This window comes from Chiloscyllium plagiosum, chromosome 38 (genome assembly GCF_004010195.1).
Source record: "Chiloscyllium plagiosum isolate BGI_BamShark_2017 chromosome 38, ASM401019v2, whole genome shotgun sequence".
NCBI lineage: Eukaryota > Metazoa > Chordata > Chondrichthyes > Orectolobiformes > Hemiscylliidae > Chiloscyllium > Chiloscyllium plagiosum.
Window position 1 is genome coordinate 24,504,739 of NC_057747.1, and position 26,348 is coordinate 24,531,086.

The 26,348-nt window shown below is 44.2% G+C and overlaps 1 protein-coding gene across 3 annotated transcripts in view; it reads right to left on the reverse strand.

Annotated features, from left to right (window-relative positions):
* The window catches only part of cdh23 (cadherin-related 23), a 799,974-nt gene that overhangs the window by 513,543 nt on the left and 260,083 nt on the right, over window positions 1-26,348 (reverse strand). For all 3 annotated transcript variants that reach the window (XM_043679154.1, XM_043679152.1, XM_043679153.1), the window contains exons 11-12: window positions 22,676-22,788; window positions 4,614-4,802 (exon numbers count right to left, since the gene is read on the reverse strand). In XM_043679154.1, the coding sequence (XP_043535089.1) occupies window positions 4,614-4,802; window positions 22,676-22,788 (302 nt within the window). The remainder of the gene's footprint in view (window positions 1-4,613; window positions 4,803-22,675; window positions 22,789-26,348) is intronic.

Below are 26,348 nucleotides of genomic sequence, written 5' to 3' on the forward strand. Positions count from 1 at the left end.
ACTCTCTCTCTCACACACACACAGTTTCTCACACACACACGCACTCTCTCTCACACACATGCACACACACCCTCTCTCTCTCACATACACACACCCTCTCTCTCTCACATACACACACACACACACACACACACCCCACTCCCATCACCACATGCAGAGAATGTCAGCCACAGTTATCTCTACTGGCCCCACCCATACTCACCAAACCCAAGCACCCACCAGCTCCATTACCCCAGACTCATCCCCACCTCCATCCAGTCCCTGCTCCTCCACACAACCCACTGCTCATACAATCCCCAAACCTCACCTTACAGAAAACCAAGAGAACTGAGGAGGCTGGAAATCAGAAACAAAAACAGAAGTTGCTGGAAGAGCTCAGCAGGTCTTCATTTGTGTCACTGGAAAACAAAACGTTAACTCTGATTTCTCTCCACAGATGCTGTGAGACCTGCTGAACTTTTCTATCCATTTCTGTTTTGACCTTACAGAGGCCTTGCTGTATCTAAATCTGTTCTCACCTTCACTCAACTGCAGCAGCGCCTACACGCTAAAAACATTATACTAATTATAAAGCAATTCGGGGGTGGGGGTGTCCTGAGACTGTGAAAATCCTATGTCAATTTTGTTACTCAATTTCTCATACTTTTCCCAACTCACTGGGTTGGGGACCACTATAACATTTCATAAAGATCCATCGAGAGAACATATACCCCTGAGGAAATATGATAAATGCAAAGTCACCATAGTCCCACTCTCCCATTAGGGAGATATGACGGACGGTGGTTTAACCTGAGGGTCACAACATCTCAGGTGAGGGAAGACGTCAAGAAGTAGAGGCCTTCATGGTAACCTCAGCCAGTGCAGGAATTGATCCCATACTGTTGGCGTCACTCTGCATCACATCCAGCCAACTGAGCTAACTGGAGGAAGGCGCAGGTTGATGCGTGAAACTCCCCACGTGATGAGTTCATAAACCCAGGAAATCCCATTGGGGGGAGGTGCTTCCAAGAATCCGGAGTGAAAGACACTGGAGACTGTCTGCAACGACAGGCTGGCAGTATGTCGCCTCTGCTCTCCATTTCGATCAAAACAAAGTATGCCACAGTGGGCAGAGAAATCCATGAAATAATTTGGGAGAACTGGAGGAATATACTTTGAACAGGAAAATCAGGAAAATAAATTTAAACACGAACATGCTATTTTTGAGAGTGTAAAAATTTAACATGTCCCCCCACTTCTGGTCTCGGTTGCATATTTTTTTGCCAAGCTAAGTACATGACAGATGACGATCCTGGCAAGTTCTCTGTCCCTCTTGTTACCTTCTCCAAGTAAAGTGACTGAAAGAATTGGTAGAAGTTTTGCTATTTCTGTTGCTGTTGAATTATTGCTTATATTTCAAACACTGGAATGATCAATTGGATTCAACAAGCTTGTGACTTATCACTGTTTGATGGGAGAAGCTATTGATTTTGTTTTCTTTCCTCCTTTCAATCTACTTCTCAGTGCAACGTCATCCATTCTGCAGCAAATTAATTTTTACTTGAAGCAATCCACAACTGCATGCCTCACAGCTGCCTGGAAAAGTTGAAATCAAATTTCCAAATGGTCACTGCAAACACAGAGACTTCTCTCTGGGGCAGAAGTGAGCACAACTCTCTGTTTCAAAATTAACATTTGAATGATTTGAACCTTCATAGGATGTGCCTGACCTAATTACATCCCATCATCGCAGACAATGATGACTCCCTCCCACTCTCAGGGTGAGACTGCAGGTGGTTGTACAGACTGATGGGGCTACCACAGGCTCAGTTACACTGGGGGCAGGTGGTGGTCGCGGGAAGGGGGTGGGTGGGGCGTTGGTGTGGCAGTGCACTCCTTTCCCTGTTTCCCCCGGCTTCTGCTTTTTCCCAACGGCAAGTCTCCAGGGGCTCGCTGCCTTCCTCCTCCACTTTGGCCGGTCCCGGGTCAGTGATTCCCAGAGGCTGGTTCGCGTGTTGAACGATCATCCTGAGGAAATGGTGAATGCTGGTATAGTTACAACATTTTAAAGATGCTTGGATAAGTACACGAATAGGAAAGGTTTAAAGGGACATGGGTCAGGAGCAGGCAGGTGGGACTAGTTTAGTTTGAGATCATGTTCAGCATGGGCTGGTTGGATCGAAGGGTCTGTTTCTGTGCTGTATGACTCTATGTGAACTCTCTCTCTGAAAGTGCTGTACACTCATTTTCTCTAACTGGTTTCACATGGAATAGAGTTTAATTTATGCGTTCGACCAAATTATAACTTTTCTGACTGAGTGCTCATTTCTCCTTATGTTTCAGTGAGAAGCCTCATTTCCCAGAGGGGCTGGATAAATTGTGGTGCTGTAGTATATTGGGTACCACACTGGACTACGGTCAAGAGTGAAATCCCACCTCAGCATTTGGGGAATTTTAATTCAATTAGTTAATAAATCTGAAATAAAAGCTACCATCTGTAATGATGACCAAGAAGATACCATACAAAACAGGAACAGCAGTAGGCCATTCAGCCCCTTGGGTCTGTTCTGCCATTCAATAGGATCATGGCTGATTGGACATTCCTCATGTCCACCTTCCTGTCCCTTTCCCCATAACCTTTTCCTTCTTCAAATGATCGAGAATCTAGTACATCTGATTTACCTGATTATTGTGAAAACCGATTTATTTGATTCACCGATTTCCTTCGGGGGAGGAAATCAACCAGCTACAGGGTCTGATCTATGTGCAACCTCCACTATGCTCTGCAGCTTGCTTCCTACACCTGGTCAACTTTACCCTTCTACACACGCGCATACACACACACACACACGTGCACACACACACACACGCGCGCGCACACACACACATGCATGCGCGCGCACACACAGTTCTCATCCACTTTACTATGTATTCTGCTCAACTAGATGACAAAATGTGTGCGCTGGAAAAGCACAGCCACTCAGGCAGCATCCGAGGAGCAAGTCAGTTGATGTTTCGAGCATAAGCTCTTCATCAGGATGCTGCCTGACCTGCGTTGTTTTTACAGCACCACACGTTTTGACTCTGATCTCCAGCAATCCTCACTTTCTCCCCACCAGATGTGTCACTTTCACAATTTGGAATTTTATTCACAAACTGCTTCGATCTTATATAATCTCTCATCAGCCACCTCCCAAGTATATTGTTGATCACCCTCACGCACTACCTTCTAATGGTTTGTTAACATTTATCGATTCAACCTTCACCATATCCAGCACTGCTCAGGTCCATCTTCTCAATGTCAGACTTCAACAAACTCCTTCCCTGGATCAGCAAACACGTGTGAGGACAGGTTATCAACAGCTTTGAACAGACATAAGCCATCACTTCGACAAGACTCTCCAAACACTTTGACTCTTACAAATTCAAAGATATAGAAACATGCAGAAACACACAAAAATAAATTGGCTACGATCTGTGAGCTTCAAGTCAACTTGATCAATTTGGGGTCAATAGTGAAGCTTTAATCTTTAAACTGAAAAATGGTTCCACCATTCAATTGTGACGATTTGCAGAAGCATGGAGACAATTTTACGACTTAAATTTAGAAAAGGTACAATGAAGGGTGAATGGTGTTTTTGCAGAAAGTGATGCATGGATGGAATGGACTACGCATGGAAAGGGAAGCAACAGGGACTGACTGCATTCACACAGTTGTAATGCTACCTGGTAAGTAGGATAGTATGACAGAGTCCTTAATACAGTCAATATGTTCCAAGGAACCCAGTGAAGGTAATCAGACAAAATAAACTTAACACCATTCTACCCAAGTTAATATTACACAGATGGCCTATCACTTGGCCAAAGAGGTATGTCTAAGGAGAATCTTAAAGGAAGAGGAAAGGAAGGGAAAGAGATGGAGAGGTTTAAAAGAGCAGAAGGGATGGCTGCTAACAATGGAACGATAAAATCAAGGACGTGTAAGAAGCCAGAACTCGAGGAGTAGAGAAATCCTGGGAAGGTGTAGGGCTCATTGCAGTTACAGAGTTGGGAAAGAGCACAGCAGGTTGGATTTGAAAGAAAGATTTGACACAAAAATACTGCAGATGTTAGAATCCAAAGTAGACAGGTAGGAGGCTGGAAGAACACAGCAAGCCAGGCAGCATCAGGAGGGAGTAAGTCAACGTTTCAGGTATAACTCTTCTTTAGGACTGGGGGGTAGGGGTAGCGAGAGGTCTCCCTAACCCCACATCTAGTCCTGAAGAAAGGTTATACCTGAAACATTGACCTCTCCACTTTCTGATGCTGCCTGGCTTGCTGTGTTTTCTCTCAGCCTCAGATATGAAAATAAAGCTGTACCCAGCAACAAGAAGTCAGCCAACAGACAGTACACAAAACAGCCTGATGTATAACATCCACAACACATCTATGTAAACTGTCCATCCATTCTCCCAATTAGTGATACAGCTTGTCCATTTATATTGATTTCTCCGTTATGATGGATGCAGAACTGCCATGGGTTTACTGGACACAAGGCCAGAAGTTGACTGAGGACCATAAAACAGCTCCATGACTGGGAGTAGCTGTCAGCTTTTAATCAGGTTGTGTTTGCAAAGCTCTATTTTAATACTTACATCATCTTTATCCTGTACTTGGATGAAGAGAGGGAGTGCAAAGCCCACTTGTGCCAATTCGGTGATGCTGACAAAGTATTCAGACCGGTTAAATTCTGGCGGATTGTCATTCACATCAATGACCAATATATTAAATGTTGTGGAAACTGTGGCATTTGATGGCGTCCGGTCCTCATTTAGTTCAGTACCCTAACCAGAAAGGCAAAAAATAGACAGCATTACAAAAAAAAAAGCATTTATACACCATTCTGTAAAACATATCAAAGTCTTTACATTAAGTGTAACAACTGTTGTGGTGGAGGTAAATGTGGCAGCCAACTGACAGAAAGCAATATCCCACAAATAGCAGAGAATTGAATTTCTGTTCCCTTTAATATTATTGACTACTCAGAGCAGACGGAGAGAAACTGTTGCTGTTAGTCTGAGAGCCAAGGACTAAAGGGCATACTGCAAAGATTACAGTTAAACCTTTCAGGAGTGAAATTAGGAAACACTCCTTCATGCAAAAGGTGACAACAATTTAGAACTTTCTATCCAGTTGCTGCTGGATAAATGGTTAATCTTAAATTTGAGATTGACAACATTTTGTCACTTGATGAATATTAAGCCAAGAACAAAATGCTCAGCAGTAACTGCACGTTTAGAGTGATAAGATGTTTTCACGTGGAATAGGACAGACAGCTATAAGTAATTAGAACATGGATCAGTCATGATGTCATGGAATGGTGGGGCAGAATCGAGGGGCCTCCACCTGTATGTCCACTGTTTTCTGGAGGGATGCTTGCAAGGACAATGCCAGGGTCTTTCTTGGAATAATGCTTGGGGATCCTCAACACCAACTTGAGCGGACAGACGAGGGAGCTGTGTTAATAAGGATGTTTGGAAGGATGAGGGAGAACCTGATTGAAAGTTACAAGATGCTGAGAAGTCTGGATAGAGTGAACATAGAGATGTTTCCAGTCTAAGGAGACACAAGGACCTGAGGACACAGTCTCAGGGTGAAGGGACGACTCTTTAGAATGGAGTTGAGGACGAATGTCTTTAGCCAGAGGGTGGTGAATCTGAGGAACATATTGCTGCAGAGGGCTATGGAGGCCAAGTTATTGATTATCTTTAAGACAGAGATAGATAGGTTCTTGATTAGTGAGGGGATCAAGGGTTACATGGAGAAGGCAAGAAAATGGGGTTGAGGAACATATCAGCCATGATGGAATGGAGGAACAGACTCCATTGGCCAAATAGTTTAATTCTTCTCCCATAACTTATAGTCTTCTGCTCTGATGTCCTATGCAATGGGCAGTGACTCCACAATTTTAATAACTAAGGAGCTAGCTCTACAAGTATTCTGGGAAAACCCTTGCAAAATCAACTACGATGGACAAGGGCTGAAAAGTGTCTCCCCTCATCAGATCCTAGTTTGTCAACTCTTAAAACAGCCAGCATTCTGGGCAGAACACCGAAAATGCTGCAAAGGCTGGGAATCTCTCCTTGAAACAGGGAGAGGCTTGCAATCAATTGGTCACAATGCCAATGAGCTGCCTTCCGGATTACACCACATCTTGAAACTGAGCACCTGATGGATGAGGCAGAGATAGAAAGAACAGAAAGCCGATTCTGCTCTCACCTCCTGCCCCCACATTCCCAAAGATTAGCAAGTCAACAATTGGCCCGTTCAGTCACATGAGGACCCAGGGCAGACACCCTGGGAGCCTGAATAGACATCACCCTTGAGTTGGGGGACGGAGAATAATGAGGCAAAAGTGAGGATTACAGATGCTGGAAATCAGAGTCTAAATTAGAGTGGTGCTGGAAAAGCACAGCAGGTCAGGTAGCATCTGAGGAGCAGGAAAATCGAAGTTTCGGGCAAAAGCCCTTCATCAGGAAATGATGAGCCCACCAGGAATACATGACATTGACAACCTGCATTACAATGCATCACACGATGACAAAAATTAACATCAGAATCAAGCCATAACATTAATCAGTAGAATCTGGGGATACAAGATGGCGGCGACTCAGCAAGTCTGATTCTATAGTGCTCCTCCCAAGACCTAGGCAAAGTGGGCCACCCTCATCCACCACACTCACCAAATCAATTAAAAATAGTTTTTATTTAATGTAATTAGTGGTTTAGTACTAAATTTATACCGTTCAGTCTCCTGTAAAAATGACTAGGGGGAAAGGAGCCCACAGTTCTCAGAGGTAGGAGCCCCTCCACCACCCTCCCCAGCTGCAGCACAGGCGTCCGCAGCCGCCCCTGGGGACTTACCTACGGTGGCAAGCCTTGTGGAAATCATCTCCAAACTCGACGCGAAGATCGATGCTTTCATAGAAGAGTCCCGGAGTTGGTGGAATTCACTCTCGGTCGCGCTACAAAAGCACGGCCGAGACATCGAAGAAATTAAATGCCGAGTCGGCGGGGCGGAGCTAAAGGCCGCGACCTCCAAGGCCATTGCAGAATCGGCTGTGGATCGGGTCCGGACTCTCGAGCAGCAAGTCCAGACCTTAGGGAATCACATTGATGACCTCGAGAATTGAGGTCGTCGAAAAAATATTCGTTTGTTGGGCCTTCCCGAACAGGAAGAAGAAGGCCAGCTTACAAGGTACCTTAAACAGTGGCTTCCACAGCTTTTAAATCTGGAGGCTGGATCAGGCCAGGTAAGGGTAGAACGGGCCTATCGGGTTGCAATATGCGGGCCCAGCTCGAACCAGCGCCCCCACCCAATCCTGTTCCGGCTACAGAGCTATAAGGTGATGCTTTTGGAAGCCTCCAGAAATCTTGGGAAAGATCCACAAGCCATGACTCATAAAGGATCCAAGATTATGTTATTTCAGGACTTTTCCCCAGCTTTGGTCCGAAAGAGGAAGGTGTTTGATGAAGCAAAGAAGTGTTTAGGGGATTCAATATTCCTTGCGCTACCCAGCTACACTACGCTATAGCCATGAAGGGTCCGTGTATAACTTCAGATCACCGGAGAAGGCAAAGGAACTTTTAGACTCTCTTAGACAAATTATAAGAGTTAATTGATGTTGTTTTGCCCTACCCCCACCCCGGTTTACCCCCACTTTTTTTTCCTTTCATTATCTTACTTTTTAATATTATCTCCGGGGGGTGGGAAGAAGGGTTTATTTATTCATCCTTTACTTAGCGATTTCCTTCCCCCCCCTTTTTATATATATATAGGCCAGGGGTCTAGTTAATGTAGATGGGGGGGAAGGTGGCTACCTTATCTTATTTTATCTTTGTCTTTGGGAGCGGGGTTGTTTTCCCCTGTTATTTTGTATTAATATATTTAATTATTATTTGCTGAGACTGTAATTTTATAGTCATATATGTTCATATATGGCATTAACATTACCAAATACATCCAGGTGTTGGTGTGGGTGGGGGGGATGGGGGATAGGGTACTCACTGTTAGTTCTAGTTCAGTAGTATACTTGAATTTTCTTTATCCTATCGTGGGGTGCCTGGGTCAAGGGTGGGGCACTGGTTGGGAGAGGTTATGATGGGTTTTTTGGAAAGGAAGTGATGCCCCCTGGGAATAAGGGGGAAGATCTCTATTTAAATACATTTTATACTTTTTTTTACCATTTAGAAATAGTTTTTTGTATATTGATCTGAATGTACTAAAGAGCTATTATTTTTGTGAATTTTATGTGCTCTATGGTCAGGATGTTTTGGATAAATACGGGTTTTGTTGTGATCTGATGTTAACACATTCCGAGCATGTATATCACTGCTCAATTTATGTGTTATCTGTTGGATTTGTTTTCTCTTGAATAATGTAAGAATTTTAATGATACACTCTGGTTAGTTGTAAGTTAGACAAGTAGTTAGTTGAGTTTTGTCTTTTTTTTCTTGGTATTTCTGTTTTCTTGTTTGATAGATTTTGGTGATCATTTATTGAAGATTTAACTGTATATCAATGTTTATACTTGGGTTTTCTTTTAGTGTTCTTTTGTAAACTTGTTAAAACATGTTAAAATTTTCAATAAAAATATCTAAAAACAACAAAAAAAATCAGTAGAATTTGAAAGGCCGGCTTGTAGCAATTACACTCTTGGTCTGAGCAAGTAACATTCGTTGAAGTGCAAAGTATATATTTTCTTAAAGACTTATCCAACTGTTAGGCTGCTACAATCAATGAGAACTGAAGTCCAAGCCGTAAATCCATATTTAACAAATATGTATTCAGCAGGCCACCAGTTCTCTTATTGATTTTAATTAAAAAAAAAGAATTCCAGGGAGTTGAACATAAATCCAGAAAGGTAAGTCAGCACTTTTCTCATGGTGTGCATATGCTTCAATGCACATTTTATTATAACTTTCAGGTTTAATTTAGTGATTCAATGTAGAGACAAAAATAGAGACAAGCAACCCTAGGTGTGTAGAAGGAGAGACAACAATTACTGGCATTGTGGCACTTTGGGGTAGTGTGCTCCACCATTTTGTGTAAACATGCAAGGTTAATTACACATCTGCTTTATTACGAGTCACTAACTGAACTTCTCAAGGTGGGTCACAGGATTTGAAGCTTTACTCTGTTTCTCTCTCCTACTGAGTTTTTCCGGGAATCTCGGTTTGTTTCAGATTTCCAGCATCCGGAGTTCTTTGTTCACTCTCTCCCCGGTGTTTTGGGGAACTCACTTCTGCATCTCCTTCTGCACCTCCACCCTTTGGTTTTCCAGCAACACTGAACTTCACTGGCCTTTGACACTCACAGTGTTTTGGGATTTCTCCACTCTTAAAGGCAGCAACACTCAGTGGGGAGCACGCTCGCATCAGAGTCAGCTTTTCCAGCACCACTCTAATTTAGACTCTGATCTCCAGCATCTGCAATCCTCACTTTTGCCTCATTATTCTCCGACCCCCAAGTTCTGGGTTCAAAGTTCCAATCCTGAGATTACAGTCGGAATATCAGAGGAGGGCCACACCCAGATAAGGGCTGAAGCAGTGCTGCGCTGTGAGGTGTGGTGACCCTCAGGTAAAACCATTACCAATCATCTCTCTCTAATGATAGAGCAGCCCAATGGTACACTCTCAACTACGACAATGTTAACTTTACCTTTAACACAACGAAGCAGAGAAGTGCCAAAGCAATTACAGGAACAATATCCTGAAGCTGAACGTTTCTCTCAATTTGAGTCAGTGGCGAGGCAAACAAAGGTAAATTATGACTCAGGAAGGTCTGCCTCAAAATTACCATTTCCCTGAGGCTCCTTAGACAGCCCCTTCCAAAACCACAAAACCACAACCATCTAGGCAGGCAAGAGCATCAGATACATGACAACACCACCTCGTGAGTTCCCCTCCAAGTCACGAACAATCCTGACTTGGAATTACATTGCTGCTCCTTCAGTGTCACTGGGACTCTCTCCCCAGTAGCTCTGCCGTGCCCTTTAAACCCCAAGGACTGCAGCAGTTCAGGAAGGCAGCTCAGCCTCCGCCTTCCCCCCGGGATGGATAAGGTATTCTGGCCACCCAGTCACACCCACAGCCCATAATGAATAATACCAACTTCCTCATTAATTAATGCACAAACAGTTAAGAAACCTGCGAAACATCCCTGCACAATGTGCTTAAGAGCTTTTAAAAATGAGTAAATTTAAATAAAGGGTTTATTCCTCAGGTAAAGAACAAACGAATCTCAGACTAACAGGCTAATAGTTGAAAAGTCTAATAGGCCTAAAATAAATTCCAATGTCTAAAACTGCCACATTTGATTGAGGTTTTTAAAGACCCTGGATCAATTGCTTGATATTCAGCTGTATCATCCAGACAACTGATTTAAAAATATAATTGTTTTGGTAGGAACTGCAAACAAATATATTGTTCTTCGCCAAGAAAGATAATGATTCCAGTTGACAGCAGTAAGAAAGCAGGATGACAGTTTTGGTCACCTTGTTATAGAAAGGATGTTATTAAACTGGAAAGAGTGCAGAAGAAATTTACAAGGATGTTGCCAGGACTCAAGAGTGTGAGTTATAGGGAGAGGTTGGACAGGTTAGAACTTTTATCTTCAGAGTGTAGGAGGCTGAAGAGGGACCTTACAGAAGTGTATAAGATCATGAGAGGCATGGATAGGGTTAATGCACTCAGTCTTGTTCCCGGAGTTGGGGGATTGAGGTCTAGACGACATCAGTTTAAGGTTAGAGGGGAAAGAATAAAAGGGAACCTGAGGGGCAACATTTTACACAGAGGGTGGTACGCAGATGGAATGAACTGCCAGCAGAAATGGTTGAAGCAGGTACATTAACAACATTTAAAAGGCATTTGAACAATTACATGGACAGGAAAGGTTTAGAAGGATATGGGCCAAGTGCAGGGAAATGGGGTTAGTGTGGATGGACATTTTGGTCGGCATGGACCGTTTGGGTCAAAGGGCCTGTCTCCGTGCAGTAGGACTCAATGACTCTATGGCATGGTTGTGATGTATGAAGTGATGATGGACATACACTGGGTAGACAGGAAGACATTTTGCCCCAGGATGAAGTGATCAATGACCAGGGTTGGGGAGGGGTGGGGAACAGATTTTAGTGGAAGGGGCAGAGGATGGTGCAGTGGTACTGTCCCTACCACTGAGGCAGGAGGTCTGTGTTCATGCCCCACTTCTCTGCTATGGGATAGAGCAGACAGACAGCTGTAGTAGCACAGTGGTAGTATCCCTATCTCTGAGCCAGGAGGCCCAGGTTCAGGTCCTATCTGCTTCAGAGGGTGTGTAATAACATCTCTGAACAGATTGAATAAATTAAACATAAAGCAGAGCCAGGGTTAGGCCTGTAGAATGGTCTGCCGCGGGCTGGGCGTGGCATGTGGACCCCATGAATAGTTGCTCTAATTTGGTGTTCAATAATAAACATTATTCTTTTCCAGTCTGGTTTCTGGAATTTTCACTCCCCCCACCAACAAAGAAATCCACAGCGATGTATATTATGACAGGGCCAGACTGAACAATCAAATCCCCTTTAAGCAGGAGAAAAACTCTCCCAATATCATTACCTACAGGGGACACCTCTCACCTCATCTCACCTTCATAAACACAGAGTGAAAAACAACTGCAGCTGCAACCATTCATAACAGAGACGGCTGTGGAGTAAATTATCTTGTGCATGCACTCAGTCTGGTATTCTCTCAATTTTTATTACTCTAGACTGCACAGTGTTATGTTGGATAACAGGAATAGGAAGAGCGCAATACGCGTTTACCAGCCTGCTGATTCATTGGGAGAAATCGTTAGTATCTCCAACTCCCTTCACCCACCTCTGTCTGCACTCCCACTGAATAAAAACCTGTCAATCATTAGCATTGAAAACCCTAATCTCCCAGCCTCATGAGGGTAGAGATCTGGATTTTTCATCACCCCCATGTCCAGTAATTGCCTCCCCAGTGTACTCCCAGATAGCAGCGGTGTAATTTGAAGATAAAGCTGTCTTGTTCTAGATTCCTAACAACTGGAAATGAACAGAGTGCCTATAGAATTCTTTGTGATATGTGACGGCACATTGATCCTTTCAAACTGAATACTGAAGGAATTTTCACTCACCAATACATATTACAGCTTCAGCCTGCTAAGACCCAGTTCTCCTGAATGTTCCAAATGATTGACCAGAGAGTTACATAACCAGCTCAAACTCTATCAGGTTTGACAGCTTGGAATTCTGTTATGTCATTACATATTGACTGCAGTTTACTTAGGCATATATTTGAAAATAATTTTTTGCAGGGGGTAGGGGAGGGGAACGAAAATACTTCTGTAACTTATACATACAACAGCTACAAGGTAATCAATATGTGTGAATATGAGAGAATATGTTATCAGTATGTGAGAAATGAAAAGAACTGCTGGAAGTCAGAAACAGTAACTAAAATTGCTGGAAAATCTCAGCAGGTCTGGCAAGCATCTGTGGAGAGGAATCAGAGCAAACATTCTGGTCTACTGACCCTTCTTCAGAACTGTGCTCTGATGGACCTGAAATGTTAACTCTGATTTCTCACCACATACACGCTGTCAAACCTGCTGAGATTTTCCAGCAAGTTCTTCTTTTGTTACCAATATGTGAAGTTTAGGAAGGTGATGGCCTAGTGGTATAACCTCTGGGCTGTTAATCCAGAGACGCAGATAATGCCCAGGGTACCAGAGTTCAAATCCTGCTCTGGCAGAAGGTGGAATTTGAATTTGATTTGGGTGGCACTGTGGGTCAATCGCTATTCTCAGTGCCAAGGATCTGAGTTCAGTTTCAGCCTCGGGCAAATTGTCTGGGTGGAGTTTGCATATTCTCCCCGTTCTGTGTGGTTTCCTCTGGGTGCTCCGGTTTCCTCCCACAGTTCATTCTCAAGCTGGGGATGAACTGACCACTTCCTTCTCTCTGCAACTTAAGAGTCATAGTACTGTACAGCACAGAAACAGACCCTTTGGTCCAACTCGTCCATGCCGACCAGATATCGTAACCTAATCTAGTCCCATTAGCCAGCACTTGGCCCACATCCCTCTAAACCCTTCCTATTCATATACCCATCCAGGTGCCTGTTAAATACTGTAATTGTACAAGCCTCCTCCAGTGCCTCTGTGGACAACCAGGAGGCTGGAAGAACACAGCAAGCCAGGCAGCATCAGGAGGTGGAGAGGTGGAGAAGTCATTGTCTTCTAGAAAGGTTATACCTGAAACGTTGACTTCTCCACTTCCTGATGCTGCCTAGCGTGCTGTACTCTTCCAGCCTCCTGCTTTTCTACCTTGGATTCTGGCATCTGCAGGTCTTTGTCTCTACCACTTCCTCTGGCAGCCCATGCCATGAGTATCATGAGCTAACTCACCTTTGCTGCCACACCTTCTCCACCAGCTCACTGCCGCCTGCTCTGGACACACCAGTGTAGGAGGCACCATCTCCTTGCCACAGAGTGGATATCACCACTGCCAATGCCAGTGTCGAACCCACAATCGCCCCACGACCAGGAGTCCCTTGCTCTGCTGTCCCCTTGATGACGCCAGTGTGGTCTTTCTACACTCATCTTCTCTGATAGCAGTGGCTATCACAAGAGGTTGACCATGAATAACGAGAGCCTGGGAAGCCCTGGCCAAGAATGCTGTGGCTCAGTGAGCTCCCTCAATACTGCCTCCTCCCCTGCCCGCTTCCTCTCTCTCTCTCTCTCTCTCTCCAGGTCATGGGTCAGGGAGGACTAAAGGCTGACGGCCTCAGCTGTACCATTCCCCACCTCATCAAGGTGTAGGTACAACATACACAAAGAATATCAACGATAATGTCAATACACAGGATAAAGTCACGCTCATGAAGGTGAGCATGGCTGAGATAGCAGTTTGAGAGTGGGAATGGCCAAAAGGAATCTCACACCATTGTCCCCCGAGGCTGGGTGTGAGATTGTGACCTTGGTGGGATAGACTGCCTCTGATGAGGGTGATGTGACGGAACTGTCCAACGAAGACCTAATGCAGCTCAAGGGTCACCCTGTCTTTTCGGGTTTTCTCAAAAGGACAGCTGTCACAAGCTTTCCAACTCGCGGAAGACATGGTGGATAGTCTCATGGAGAATGATGCAAACAGAGAGCACAATGTCGCGGTAAACAGGAGTAATGATGACGCTATGTCCTGTCTGACTGCTATGTGCCAACCAAAGCAAAACAGAACTATCCAACAGCCCTGGGGTAGTTTTCAAGGGCATTAGTCCATGAATTCCACTAGTGCATACCATTGTCAACTGAAAACCACAGATACGTTTCTGTGGTTTGCTTTTTAATACAATGCGTACTTTGTTTCAATTTGGAGGAGCCGGTGTGGGCCTGGGGTTGACAAAGTTAAAAATCACACAGTCCAACAGGTTTATTTGGACTATAACCTTGTGTTGTCTGAATGTTTACTTTGATTTGCTTTCACTGAGGTGAGAACTGAGAGGTGGTCATTCTGTTCAATTCTGGCTTCTATTTTTAATATCAAGCCCACACATTTCATATGTAACGTGGTCATAACGCATTCAAGTTCCACTTCCCCGGCACTGCAATTTGTTTTAATGTTAGCCTCTGAAGGCACAGCTATGCAATCTGGGTGAGTTGCTGCTCAAAATTGCCTCCTTCACTGATGAAAGCTATACTTATGTCTGAACAAACTGCTACCTTCTCGACATTTGCAGGATGGTTCTCTACACCTCCATCGTCGGCATTGCAAAGACCAGAATGGAGGCCAGCCAGTGCACCCAGAGCCGTTTCAGTGATATACACCAATCATTTTGATCACTGCTCTCTAAACATTGGCACATTGGCACAGTGGGCTTCTGAATTGGGGGCAGGAATGGATACATTGGCCATGACTGCTCTCTGGATGTCTACACCAGTAGACGGGGACTGGGGACATCGAAAGCCAATTTCACCCAAAGCACGAGATCAGTTCTTTTGAGATAAGAGAGTTGCATCTGGAAGATTGTTGGGGAAAAAAGACCGTGGATCAGAAAGTGGGCATTCAGAAACCTCCACTCGTCACAAAGCTACGGAGTAACAATGCCGTGGGTATACCAAGGTAGAGGGCAGGATGCCAACATTTGAAGTTGCTAAATCTGATGGCTCTATTCAAGGAGGTAATGGAAGGAAGGCCCTTTGTGATAATGGAGAACTTCAGTGCTTTGAAGAAGAGCACAAGGGCCCTGTGATTGGAGGTGCCATAGAAGGCCAATGCCACTTCCCATGAGTTAGATTTAGAATTCTTGTCCCATATACACAAATGAGTACAGTGAAAAGCGTGTAAGCACCATCTTAGGTATAAAGGTACCCAGGTATAATCCTTAATTACAGAATAGAGAAATGAAGAAAGGAAGTTAAATTCCAGCTATACACAGTATAACCATAGGTCAGAAATGCAAGAAGAAGCAAAGTTAAAAAGACAGACATCACAGTCTCTCTCTCCGAGGGCTCTCTGCAGCAGACCAGTCACATGGTCTGACTGCTGGCTGCCCCCAAGCTCCAGACCAGGCCGTTGGCTTCCCCACTCTGGGCCACTGATCCCGCTTCAGGGGCCAGGACTGAGAGTCCGAGAAGACAGCTGTGAAGTAAAACAAGTGATCTGCTCACTGGAATAGGTATTTCAGACAGATCCAGGTAACCGTCGCAACAAGGTCACCTGACGAAGGAGCAGCGCTCCAAAAGTTGTGATTTCAAGTAAACCTGTTGGAGTCTAACCTGGTGTCATGTGACTGCTGACTGATGAAAATGATCATTTATTTCTGAATAAGATTTATTAGATTTTTGTACGTAGGTTTAGGGCAATACAACGTCACTGATTCTGCGAGGTGTTGCAGCTTTAAGCAACCTGAGCTTTCAGATTAATTGCTTGCTGCTCAATCATCGTTCTGATGCTCGCATCCGTTCTGGCATTCCTAACTCAGAAAGCAGTCAGGGATCATGCAGTATCTTACAATCTCACTCCAGCAGTGAAGGGAGTGATAGCCAAAGGTTCAAAAGAGATGCACTGGGTTTTCAACTGGGTTTTCAGGGAACAATCCCGGCTATGGCTAATTGGCCTCATGCTGTTGGGAATGCAATGAGAGTTCCACTGAGCTTCAGGAGTCTCACATTCCTCCCAGACCAAAGTAAAGGCTGCCTGTCAGCACCAGTATAGATATTGCTTATGTGCAATGAATATACACAAGCTGCATATGTACATATACCACACGTACATTCAAATACAGCCACAGACATAGGATGGCTTAGATAACCCCAAACAGCTCGACAAAAATACACATACAGATAAATGACACCTACAGACACTAAGATTCACACAATTGAAAACACTGTTTTGTGTCTGCAAAATCTTCCTTACTGTCCCATTACCATTACTTTGATAAATGTTGTTATGATCTCTCCACCTTAATTAGTTTGTACAGTTTTGGATTACCTATTACTTTGGGTAGAACCTTGACATGTGACTCTTATACCCAGCCACGTTATTCCGGTCATTTAGTTTGTCTCCAGCACCACCTCATTTATAACTTTTTGTAATTATCTCTCTGCCTCACTTAATCAGATTACAGGTCATCCCTTTGCTGCTTATTCAGCTATTGACACTTCACTCACCATCTTGTCACCCTTGATCACCTGCAGAGACTTAATACCTGACACTCCACTCATAGCAGTTGGATGATATTTTGATATTTCTGCCCGTAATCTCTCTGCCTGTAAACTCTGTGTCTGTGTGCCCTTCTCCCACACTGCATCTGCCAAAGGGGTAGCGCTCCAAAAGCTTGTGATTTCAAATAAACCTGTTGGACTATAACCTAGTGTCATATGACTTCTGACTTTGGAAACATCGAAACAGAGATACAGACAGATTAAAGCACAGATACTCTCCTGGATAACTCGACACATACTAATATAAACGAATTTTGAGAAGATTTGTAGTTCAGGTTGAGGTTCTGGATGTAGGTTTGCTCGCTGAGCCGGAAGGTTCGCTTTCAGATGTTTCGTCACTGTACTAGTGTACTAGGTAACATCATCAGTGAGCCTCCGGATGAAGCACTGTTGGTATGGCTTCAAGCAGGCCATGCCACCAGTGCTTTATCTGGAGCCTCACTGATGATATTACCTGGGTATGGTGACGAAACATCTGAAAACAAACCTTCCAGCTCAGCGAGCAAACCCACATTCACTAACATAAAAATGAGATATATGCAGCAAACCCAGCTAAATACTAGACATACATATAAACAGCAATGCAGGTAGATGGTATAGTTATATTGAGGTACAGAAACGTGCACACATGGATTTCTATAAGCAGAAATGCTGACAGTCATAAACAAGCAAATAAGAGTCAGAAAAATGTAGATAGATGCAGTGTCAATAAAAAAAAACAATAGATGTGAATGTTTTTGTGGTTCTAAAAACCACCAAACTGCATAAATCCTTTTGAAGCCACTGCCAGATTAAACACCCTTGAGGGAACAGGGGTGTTAACAATTAAAATCCTTTTTTACCAGATTAATGTGCTGACAGCTTTAACCGTGACATCAAAAACAGCAATTTGGAAAAGGGAAACAAATACACAAACGTGGCTTGTGGCAGTTGTAATAAGGTACTTTACATTTAATCTTACTTGGAGGATTTAACTTTTGAAAGATTGTAGAAAAAGAGATTTATTACAGGGTTTCGTGGAAAGGTCTGAAGGTTTCTTTGGAAGTAGTAACCGTGGACATTGGAGATTCTTTGAAAATGATGACCGGGATTTTCCTGGGGTCAAACAGCTGTTATTCCAGTGAAGATTGGAGGTGCACATGGAGACTCTGCGGGTTCCCCAACACTCAAAACTCAGAAGGAATGCTGTGGGAAATTGAATTTTCCACTGTGCAATTTTACTCTGTCTGGAGGTCTCTGAAAGTCTCCTAGGGCTTGGGGTGGGGGTGGAGATGGTAGGGCTGAGGATGGGGATGGGTGTGGGGATGGTAGGTGTGGGAGTGGGGACGCTGGGAATGGGGTGGGGACAGGGGTCGGGATGGTAAGGCTGAGGGTGGGAACAGTGGGTGTGGAGGTGGGGTTGGAGGTGGGACAGTGGGGATGAGGACGGTTGGGGTGCGGCTGTGGATAAGGATGGTGGGTGTGGGAGTGGGGATGGTGGGGGTGGGACGGGGTAGGGTGGTAGAGCTGGGGTAGGGATGGTAGGGGTACATTCGCTGGTTCTGATGATGACATTAAGGAAATGTTAGACTGTTAAACACAATCTAACCACTGACTAATTATTCAACACAGCCCATACTTACCTTACTCACCCCCAACCACATCCCGTCCCCCTCCGAGGCCATTTACACTCTCAGACCATGACCTGAGATCCACCCCCCCAACTTCAACTTCCCTTACCTCCTGACTGGAGTTGACCCAACCCTCCCTCCCCTGTTAGCCAGGCACCCAACCAGTCCCATGCTCCTCTCCCTTGCCCCCACACTCCCCACCGTATCCCTGTGCCAAACCCTATCCAACACCTCCCCTAAATCCTGACCCAACACAATACCCCCTTCCTCTGATCTGATCCTCCCTCCTCCTGATTGACTTAATGCAATTACCCCTCGCCCCCATGGAGGAAAACCTGCCAAGAACAAGCTGCCTAGCCCGTCTCCCATTTCTGAAAGGAAAACCCTCCTGTTGAGTTCAGGGTGAAACCTATCTGTTTGAAAGAGTTATTGAAGAACCATCTCAAGATTGCATTTCCTAAGCAAGTAATATCTGCAAGACATTGAGGCAACTGTGTGTGTGTGTAGTGACTTGACCACACCAGTTAGAACATAAAAGCAACACATTGAGGAACAGTCTAATCTTTGACCTTCTGCTTTCAAGATTAACCCATTGGCTGACATTCTTTAATTCTTCCAGAAAATCAAGCTTTTGCAGAAATCTGCTTTCTTTTTCTCTCTTCCTGAAGTATGTGTTTGCCTACACTTTAAGGATAGGATATCACTTTAGAGATATTCAGAAAGATGAGCATTACTTTAATTTACAGACTATGCTAATTAATTATTGCAGAGTTATTGATTAATTTGTTTAATATAAGAAATCCATAACTGTGTTTGTTAAAATAACATCTAGTTGATAGATTTTCTTATTTACAACACAGTATAGACAAGGTTATCTTAATTGGTCATCTCGATAACTGGAAAGTATTTTTGTTTTACATTATGACAGCCGGAGTGTTGGATTAGAAAGATGGTATGCTTCTTCAGCTGAAACCCTCACAGCATCAAGAAACAGAAGCCATTGTTACCCTCCCAACATTGTTGGCATTACATCTTGACGCTTTGGATTTTTGTTCTTTTAAAGAGATGCATCACTGTTTCCACACTGACATGTGTTAATGTGCTTTGCAATCCCTTCTGAAAATATAAGCACATTAACGCTTGGACTTCAGTAATTACAGCTCTCAATAAACTGCTTATAGAGTTGCACATCCCTCAGCAGTACATTAAAGACTTCCATCAATAAAGAAGAATGCACTTATTGCCAGAACAAAACAATCTAACGTGAGGAAACATTTGGCGCAATTCCCAGTCATGAAACGTTGCTCCCTGACTCAGAAGCTGCATCTACACTGCTGGATTGACTTATCATTAATATCAGCATTGTTTAGTGACACTTAATAAAGAGGGAATTTTCATCAGGACAGAGAGCACATTTATTGCTGAAATGCACAGAAAGCAGCTGAAACCAAAAGAAGGAAACAGACATAGTCCTTCAGGCTGAAGGGATCAAAGAGTACGGGGAGGAAGTAGGAACAGGGTTCTGAGCTAGATGATCTGCCGTGATCATTTTTACTAGTGCAACAGGCTCGAGGGACCAAATGGCCTACTCCCGCTCCTATTCTCTGTTTTTATGCTAATATACCTGTTCACAATCACAAAGAAAGGTGCAAAATGAACTGACTTCTACCTTTTTATCAAAATGTATTAATTGAAGAGATGTGGACGTCGCTTGGTAGGTCTGCTTTTGAGCTCCTTGAAGAAGTGGCAGGGAGCTGTGTTCTTGAACTGCTGCAGTTCATTTGATGTAGGTATCCTCACAATGCCAATCGGGCAGGGAGCTAGAGTATTGACCCAGCAACATGGAAGGAAAAGGGATATATTTCTGAGCCACGAGGTGGTCCTGGACAGGTGGTGGTGATGTTCCCATGTATCTGCTGCCTTCGTTCTTCTAAGAGGCAGAGGCCCCTGGTTTGGAAGGTGCTGTCTGAGAGGTCTTGCTGCAGTGCATCTTGTAGATAGTACACAGCGCTGCTGTCATGCATCAGTGGTGAAGGGATTGAACTTTGAAGATGATGGGCGCGGTGCATATGTATGTGGCTACTTTGTCCTGGATGGTGTCAAACTTCTTGAGTGTTGTTGGAGCTTCACCCATCCAGGCAAGTGGGGAGTATTCCGTCACACTCCTGACTTGTACCGTGTAGATGAGTCAAGGAGTGAGCTACTCACTTGCAGGATTCCTAATCTCTGTCCTGCTAAATAAGCAGTGGCGCACAACATTAAAGCAGTGAAAAAGATCAGAATGTGACATAATCCGCAGGGTAAACCTCAACCACAGCAGGAACTAAACCTTGTGTCAGTTGTCACAACCACAAAACAACATTGTTTATTCCAGTTACAGCGCCAGATTTGAATCTCACCCCTCCCCACACCCCGCGCACGCATGCACGCACACACACACACTTACACACACATATTTTTGTCGCCCAAACAGAATCATGACCTTTGAAAACAGGATGAGGAGGAAGTCATTTGGCCCAATGTATCTGCTCCACCATTCAACTTGATCATGGCTCAAAGCTGCTTTAGCGACCTGTGGAGTGAATGGTCTATTGACTCTGTTGCTAGTCAGTATATTTTGACCATGCAATGTTTGTATGGCCTTATCAAGATATATAAGATAAGGGGGCTTGGCAGGGTACATGCTGAAATAACACAGAGAAAAGAATGAGGGAGCACAATTTAAAAATAAGTGATCTCCCATTTAAGGCAAAGCTAAGCAAGTGCACCTTCTCTCAGAGGGACATGTGTGTATAGATCACCCTTCCAAAAAAACAGTGGAGAAACGGTCATTGAATTTTGTTACGGCAGAGGGAGATAGTGTCTCGCCTAAAAGGGGAGTGAAAGTTTTATCAGGGGTTTGCAGGAATGTGGGGGTGACGCCACAATCAGATCTTCCATGATCCTGTTGAACAGTTGAGGTTCCATAAGGGGTGGGGTGGGGGGGGGTGCAGTGGGGATGGGCTGAGGGTCTGTGCACACAACATCCCCCAATCAAATTGTTTGAATGTTAGAAAGGTTCTTTGTTAAGGCCTTTGAAACATTGTTTTGAGATAGTTTAACTGATGTACGATATCACTTTCCCGTTACTTTAACCAGAGTTGCTGAATAAAGCAGTCATCGCACTTGTTAAAATATTAGCTTTAACTAAAATAAAATTAAGCATTTGCACAATTTTTGAAGACCCTGGCTTTGAATCCGTTCATGCATCAGTGAGCCCAGAACCACAACATTGGGCTTGGAGGGTTTGAGCTACCGGGAGAGGCTAAATAGGCTGGGACTGTTTTCTCTGGAGCGCCGGAGGCTGAAGGGTGACCTTATAGAGGTTTGTAAAATCATGAGGGACATAGATAGGGCAAATAGTCAAAGGAATTTATCCCAGTGTAGGTGAGTCCAGAATTAGAGGACATAGGTTTAAGGTGAGAGGAGAAAGATTTAAATGGTATCTGAGGGGCAACTTTAATGTACAGAGGGTGGTGCGTGTATGGGATGAGCTGCCAGAGGAAGTGGTAGAGGCTGGTACAATTACAATATTTAAAAGGCATTTATATGGTTATATGAATAGGAAGGGTTTAGAGGGATATGGGCCAAATGCTGTCAAATGGGAACAGATTAGATTAGGATATCTGGTCGGCATGGATGAGTTGGACTGAAGGATCTGTTTCCCTGTTGTACATCTCTGTGCCTCTAAAGATAAGGCCTGGGAGAAAAGCTAGGTTTGAGGGCAAGGGGTGAGTTTGAGAGGAACAGGATAATATCATTTACTTTGGAAACCAGAGACATCTAGCAACATTCCCTCTTATCACTTTCCAAAATGTCAAGTGCAGAACAAAGCAAGGGCAATGTGGGGAAAAAAAAATTCCACTCACTGGGCAGCTGGGGTCTGGAAAGCACTGCCTGGAAATGTGGTGGGAGGCAGGTTCAGCTGAGGTATTCAGGAGGGGCAGTGGATAGAAATGGTGTTGGGAATATGGGGAAAGGCAGGAGATTGGCACCAGGGAGGACAGCTGATAAAGGCATGATGGGCCAAACGGCCTCTTGCTGCACCATAATTATTCTGTGATGTCATTTCTTTACGTGGGCGTCCCCTTTAAATGTTTCTGCTCGGTCAAGTCTAAAAGGTTCAAGTCTTTGCATCCCCCAGTTGATCTTGTCAAAACATTGCACAACGTATTTCATCTCCCTGAAGATCCAGCAGGATCTAAGCAATTTTCCAAATTCATTTGCACCAAATCTCATTTGCTTTTTTTGCTGATGAAAGGGTCTCTATGTTAGAATCACTCACCCTTACAGTCAATATAAACCCTGAGCTGTACAGGGGATTTTCTCGATCCAGAGGCCCATTCAGAGTTAGAGCTCCACTGATGTAATCTAAGGCAAAGATGCTGTTGGTGTTACCTGTGGAAACAAAACCAGTCTGGTCTGTTATTCACCCAGAGCAGAAGGACAGTAAATAAACAAGAACAAAAAAACCTCTAAACAGCTTTTGTCATCCATTGGAGGTAGGCTGCATTGACTGTAACAGCCTTTACTGTATGACAGGTAAACAATAACACTTCTGAAAGTGTGGTGCTGGAAAAGCACAGCAGGTCAGGCACTGTCTGAGAAGCAGGAGAGTCAAACTTGCCAAATACACGACAGGACAGAAGAACCAATCAAACTGTTTCGGTTGAAGATGCAGCAGCGATATTCTACGAATTAGGGCCAGATCATTCAGGGGAGATGTTAGGAAGCATTTCCACACAAAGTGGGGTAGACGTTTGGAACTCTCATCCACAAACTGCAGTGGATGGAGAATCAGTTGGTAGTTTTAAATCTGAGATCGATAATCTTTTGGCTGCAAAGGTGTTAAGGAATATGGAACAATAGCAGGTATATGGGGTAACAGCATAAGACCATAAGTCGGACATAAGCCCTTCATCAGGAATGGGGAGAGGGGGTGGTGTGAAAGGGACTGAGAGATGAATAGAAAGATGGTGCTGGGGGAAGATAGCTGGGAAGGCAATAGGTAGATGCAAGTGGGGGTTGATGATTAGATTAGATTCCCTACAGTATGGAAACAGACCCTTTGGCCCAACAAGTCCACACCGACCCTCCGAACAGTAACCCACTCAGACCCATTCCCCTACATTTACCCCTAACTAATGCACCTAACACTACGGGCAATTTAGCATGGCCAATTCACCTGACCTGCACACCTTTAGACTGAGGGAGAAAACTGAAGCACCCGGAGGAAACGCACACGGGGAGAATGTGCAAACTCCACACAGACAGTCGCCTGGGGCGGGAATTGAACCTGGGACCCTGGTGCTGTGAGGCAGCAGTGCTATCCACTGAGCCACCGTGCCTCCCATAAAGATCTGATGGTGGTAGGTCGGTGGGGAGGGTGAAGCGGATAGGGGGGGAAGGAAGATGGACAGGTAAGACAGCTCAAGAGGGCGGTGCTGGGTTGGAGGGTCGGGTCTGGCTGCGCAGGTGTTAAGGAACATGGACCAACAGCAGGTATATGGGGTAACAGCATAAGACCATAAGATACAGGAACAGAATTAATCCCATCAGGCCATCAGGTCTGCACTGCCACTTGACCTGATATGTTTGTACATTTTCGACCTTTAGTGAGGCCACATTTGGAATATTGTGTACAGTTCTGGTCAGCACACGACCAGAAGGATTTGAAGGCTTTGGAGACAGTCCAGCAAAGGTTTACCAGGATGTTGCCTGGTTTGGAGGCTCTTAGCTACCTGGAGAGACTGGACAAAGTTGGTATTCACTTGAATGTCAAAGGATGAGGGGCAACCTGACTGAAGGTATGAAAGGCATGGACAGAATGGATAGTTGGAATCCTTGTCCCAGGAGAAAAATGTCAATTGCTAGGGGATCCAGCTCTAACCCCTTTTAAAGAGCTCTGTCAAAAGGATGCTTCCTCTTGCGAAGTGTCTTTTACGAGGGGTCACAGTCGATAAATAAGGGGTTGCCCAGTTAAAACTGAGATGAAGAAATTTTTCTCTCTCTCTGAGGGTTGAGTGTTTTTGGAATTTTCTTCCTCAAGATAGAGAGATAGAAATTTATTGTTACTTGTATTTGAGAAAACACAGTAAAATGTGTATAAGTCGCCACAAAATAGCACCATTTAATTACATAAATTATATACAAAAAGATACAAAGTTAAGATAAATATTATTTTTTTGATAATTCCATTGCTTCTTGCTTTCACAAACCAGCTACTGCTGAGGACTGGGGGTCTCTTGAAACTGCTGAGGACTGGGGGCCTCTCGAAACTTCCAAGAACTGAGGCCTGTTGAAACTGACTAGGACCAGTGATGAAAAATCTTTGAATATTTTGAAGGCAGAGGTCGACAGTTTCTTGATGACCGAAGGGATGAAAGAGTAAAGAGGAAATGCTGGAACGTAGAGTTGAGATTAAAATCAGAGCGATCACGATCTCGCTTAATGGTGGAGCAGGCTCAAAGGGTCAATCTTTTTGCCCTTGCCCCAAGGTTCTGCAATTCTTTCCTTTTATTTTTGTAAATCCAATTCCTTCTGAAAAAAGGTTTCCACTGAATTTGCTTCCACCGTCCTATCAGGCAACATAGTCTCCAACTAAGTGCTGATCCAGCTGTGACCTGGATCAGAGTTTTCAGAAGTACTGTAGTGTAGATGCTTGCGTTATTTTTTCCCTCCCCACACACCATTTTAAATTTTCTCAATATTTTGATTAATTTTGCTGGGACCTCCCACCTCTAGAGGAGATAAACAATTTACCCCCACAGGGCCTGAACCGACGAACAAAGGATTTCAACCCTGCTCTGGCATTCAATGAGTTCATGACTGAGCAGATTTTCACCTCAATTCGACATTCCTGCATATTCCCAATAATCCTTCATCCCCTTGGCCATCAAGTATCTCTGCTTCCTGATAAAAGGTTCAATCTCTAGCTACAGAAACCATGAGCAGGAATAATCCACTTGGACTATCAAGCCCAATCCGCCATTCAATAGGATGATGGCTGACCTTCTACCTTAACACCATTCTCCCACACTCTCCCGATATCGCTTTGACACCTTTTACTTCTAGATATCTATCCATCTCTTTCTTGAATATATTCATTGACTGCCTCCACAGACTTCTGTGGTCAAGATTTCCACAAATTCACCATGCTTTGAGTGAAGAAATTTCTCATAACCTCAGTTCAAAATGGCTGAGCACATATTCTGAGCTGGTGACCCCTTGTCAAGGGGAATATCATCCCCGCATCCAGTCTGTCCAGTCCTATCAGAATTTTACACATTTCATTGAGATCCCCTTTCATTTTCTAAATTCTAGTGAATACCTTTAGTTTCCTTTAGAGTGATTGAGTTGCACAGCACAGAAACAGATCCTTGGTCCAACTCATCCAAACTTAATCTTGTCCCTTTTGCCAGCATTTTGCCCAATTCCCTCTAAATCCTTCCTATTCATCTACCCATCCAGATCCCTTTTAAATGCTGTAACTGTACCAGCCTCCACCACTTCCTCTGACAGGTCACTCCATACAAGTACCACCCTCTGTGTGAAAAAGTTGTCCCTTAGGTCTCTTTTATATCTCTCCCCTCTCACCCTAAACCTATGCCCCTCTAGTTCTGGACTCCCCCACCCCAGGGAAAAAGATCTTGGCTAATCACCCTACCAATGCCAGGGAAATTGGTGTTGGAGAGACTGTTAGGTCTGGAGGTTGATAAGTCCCCGGGGCCTGATGGTCTACATCCCAGAGTACTGAAGGAGGTGGCTCGATAAATCGTGGATGCATTGGTGATTATTTTCCAGAGTTCGATAGATTTGGGATCAGTTCCTGCGGATTGGAGGGTGGCTAATGTTGTACCACTTTTTAAGAAAGGTGGGAGAGAGAAAACAGGAAATTATAGACCAGTTAGTCTGACCTCAGTGGTGGGAAAGATGCTGGAATCTATTATAAAGGATGA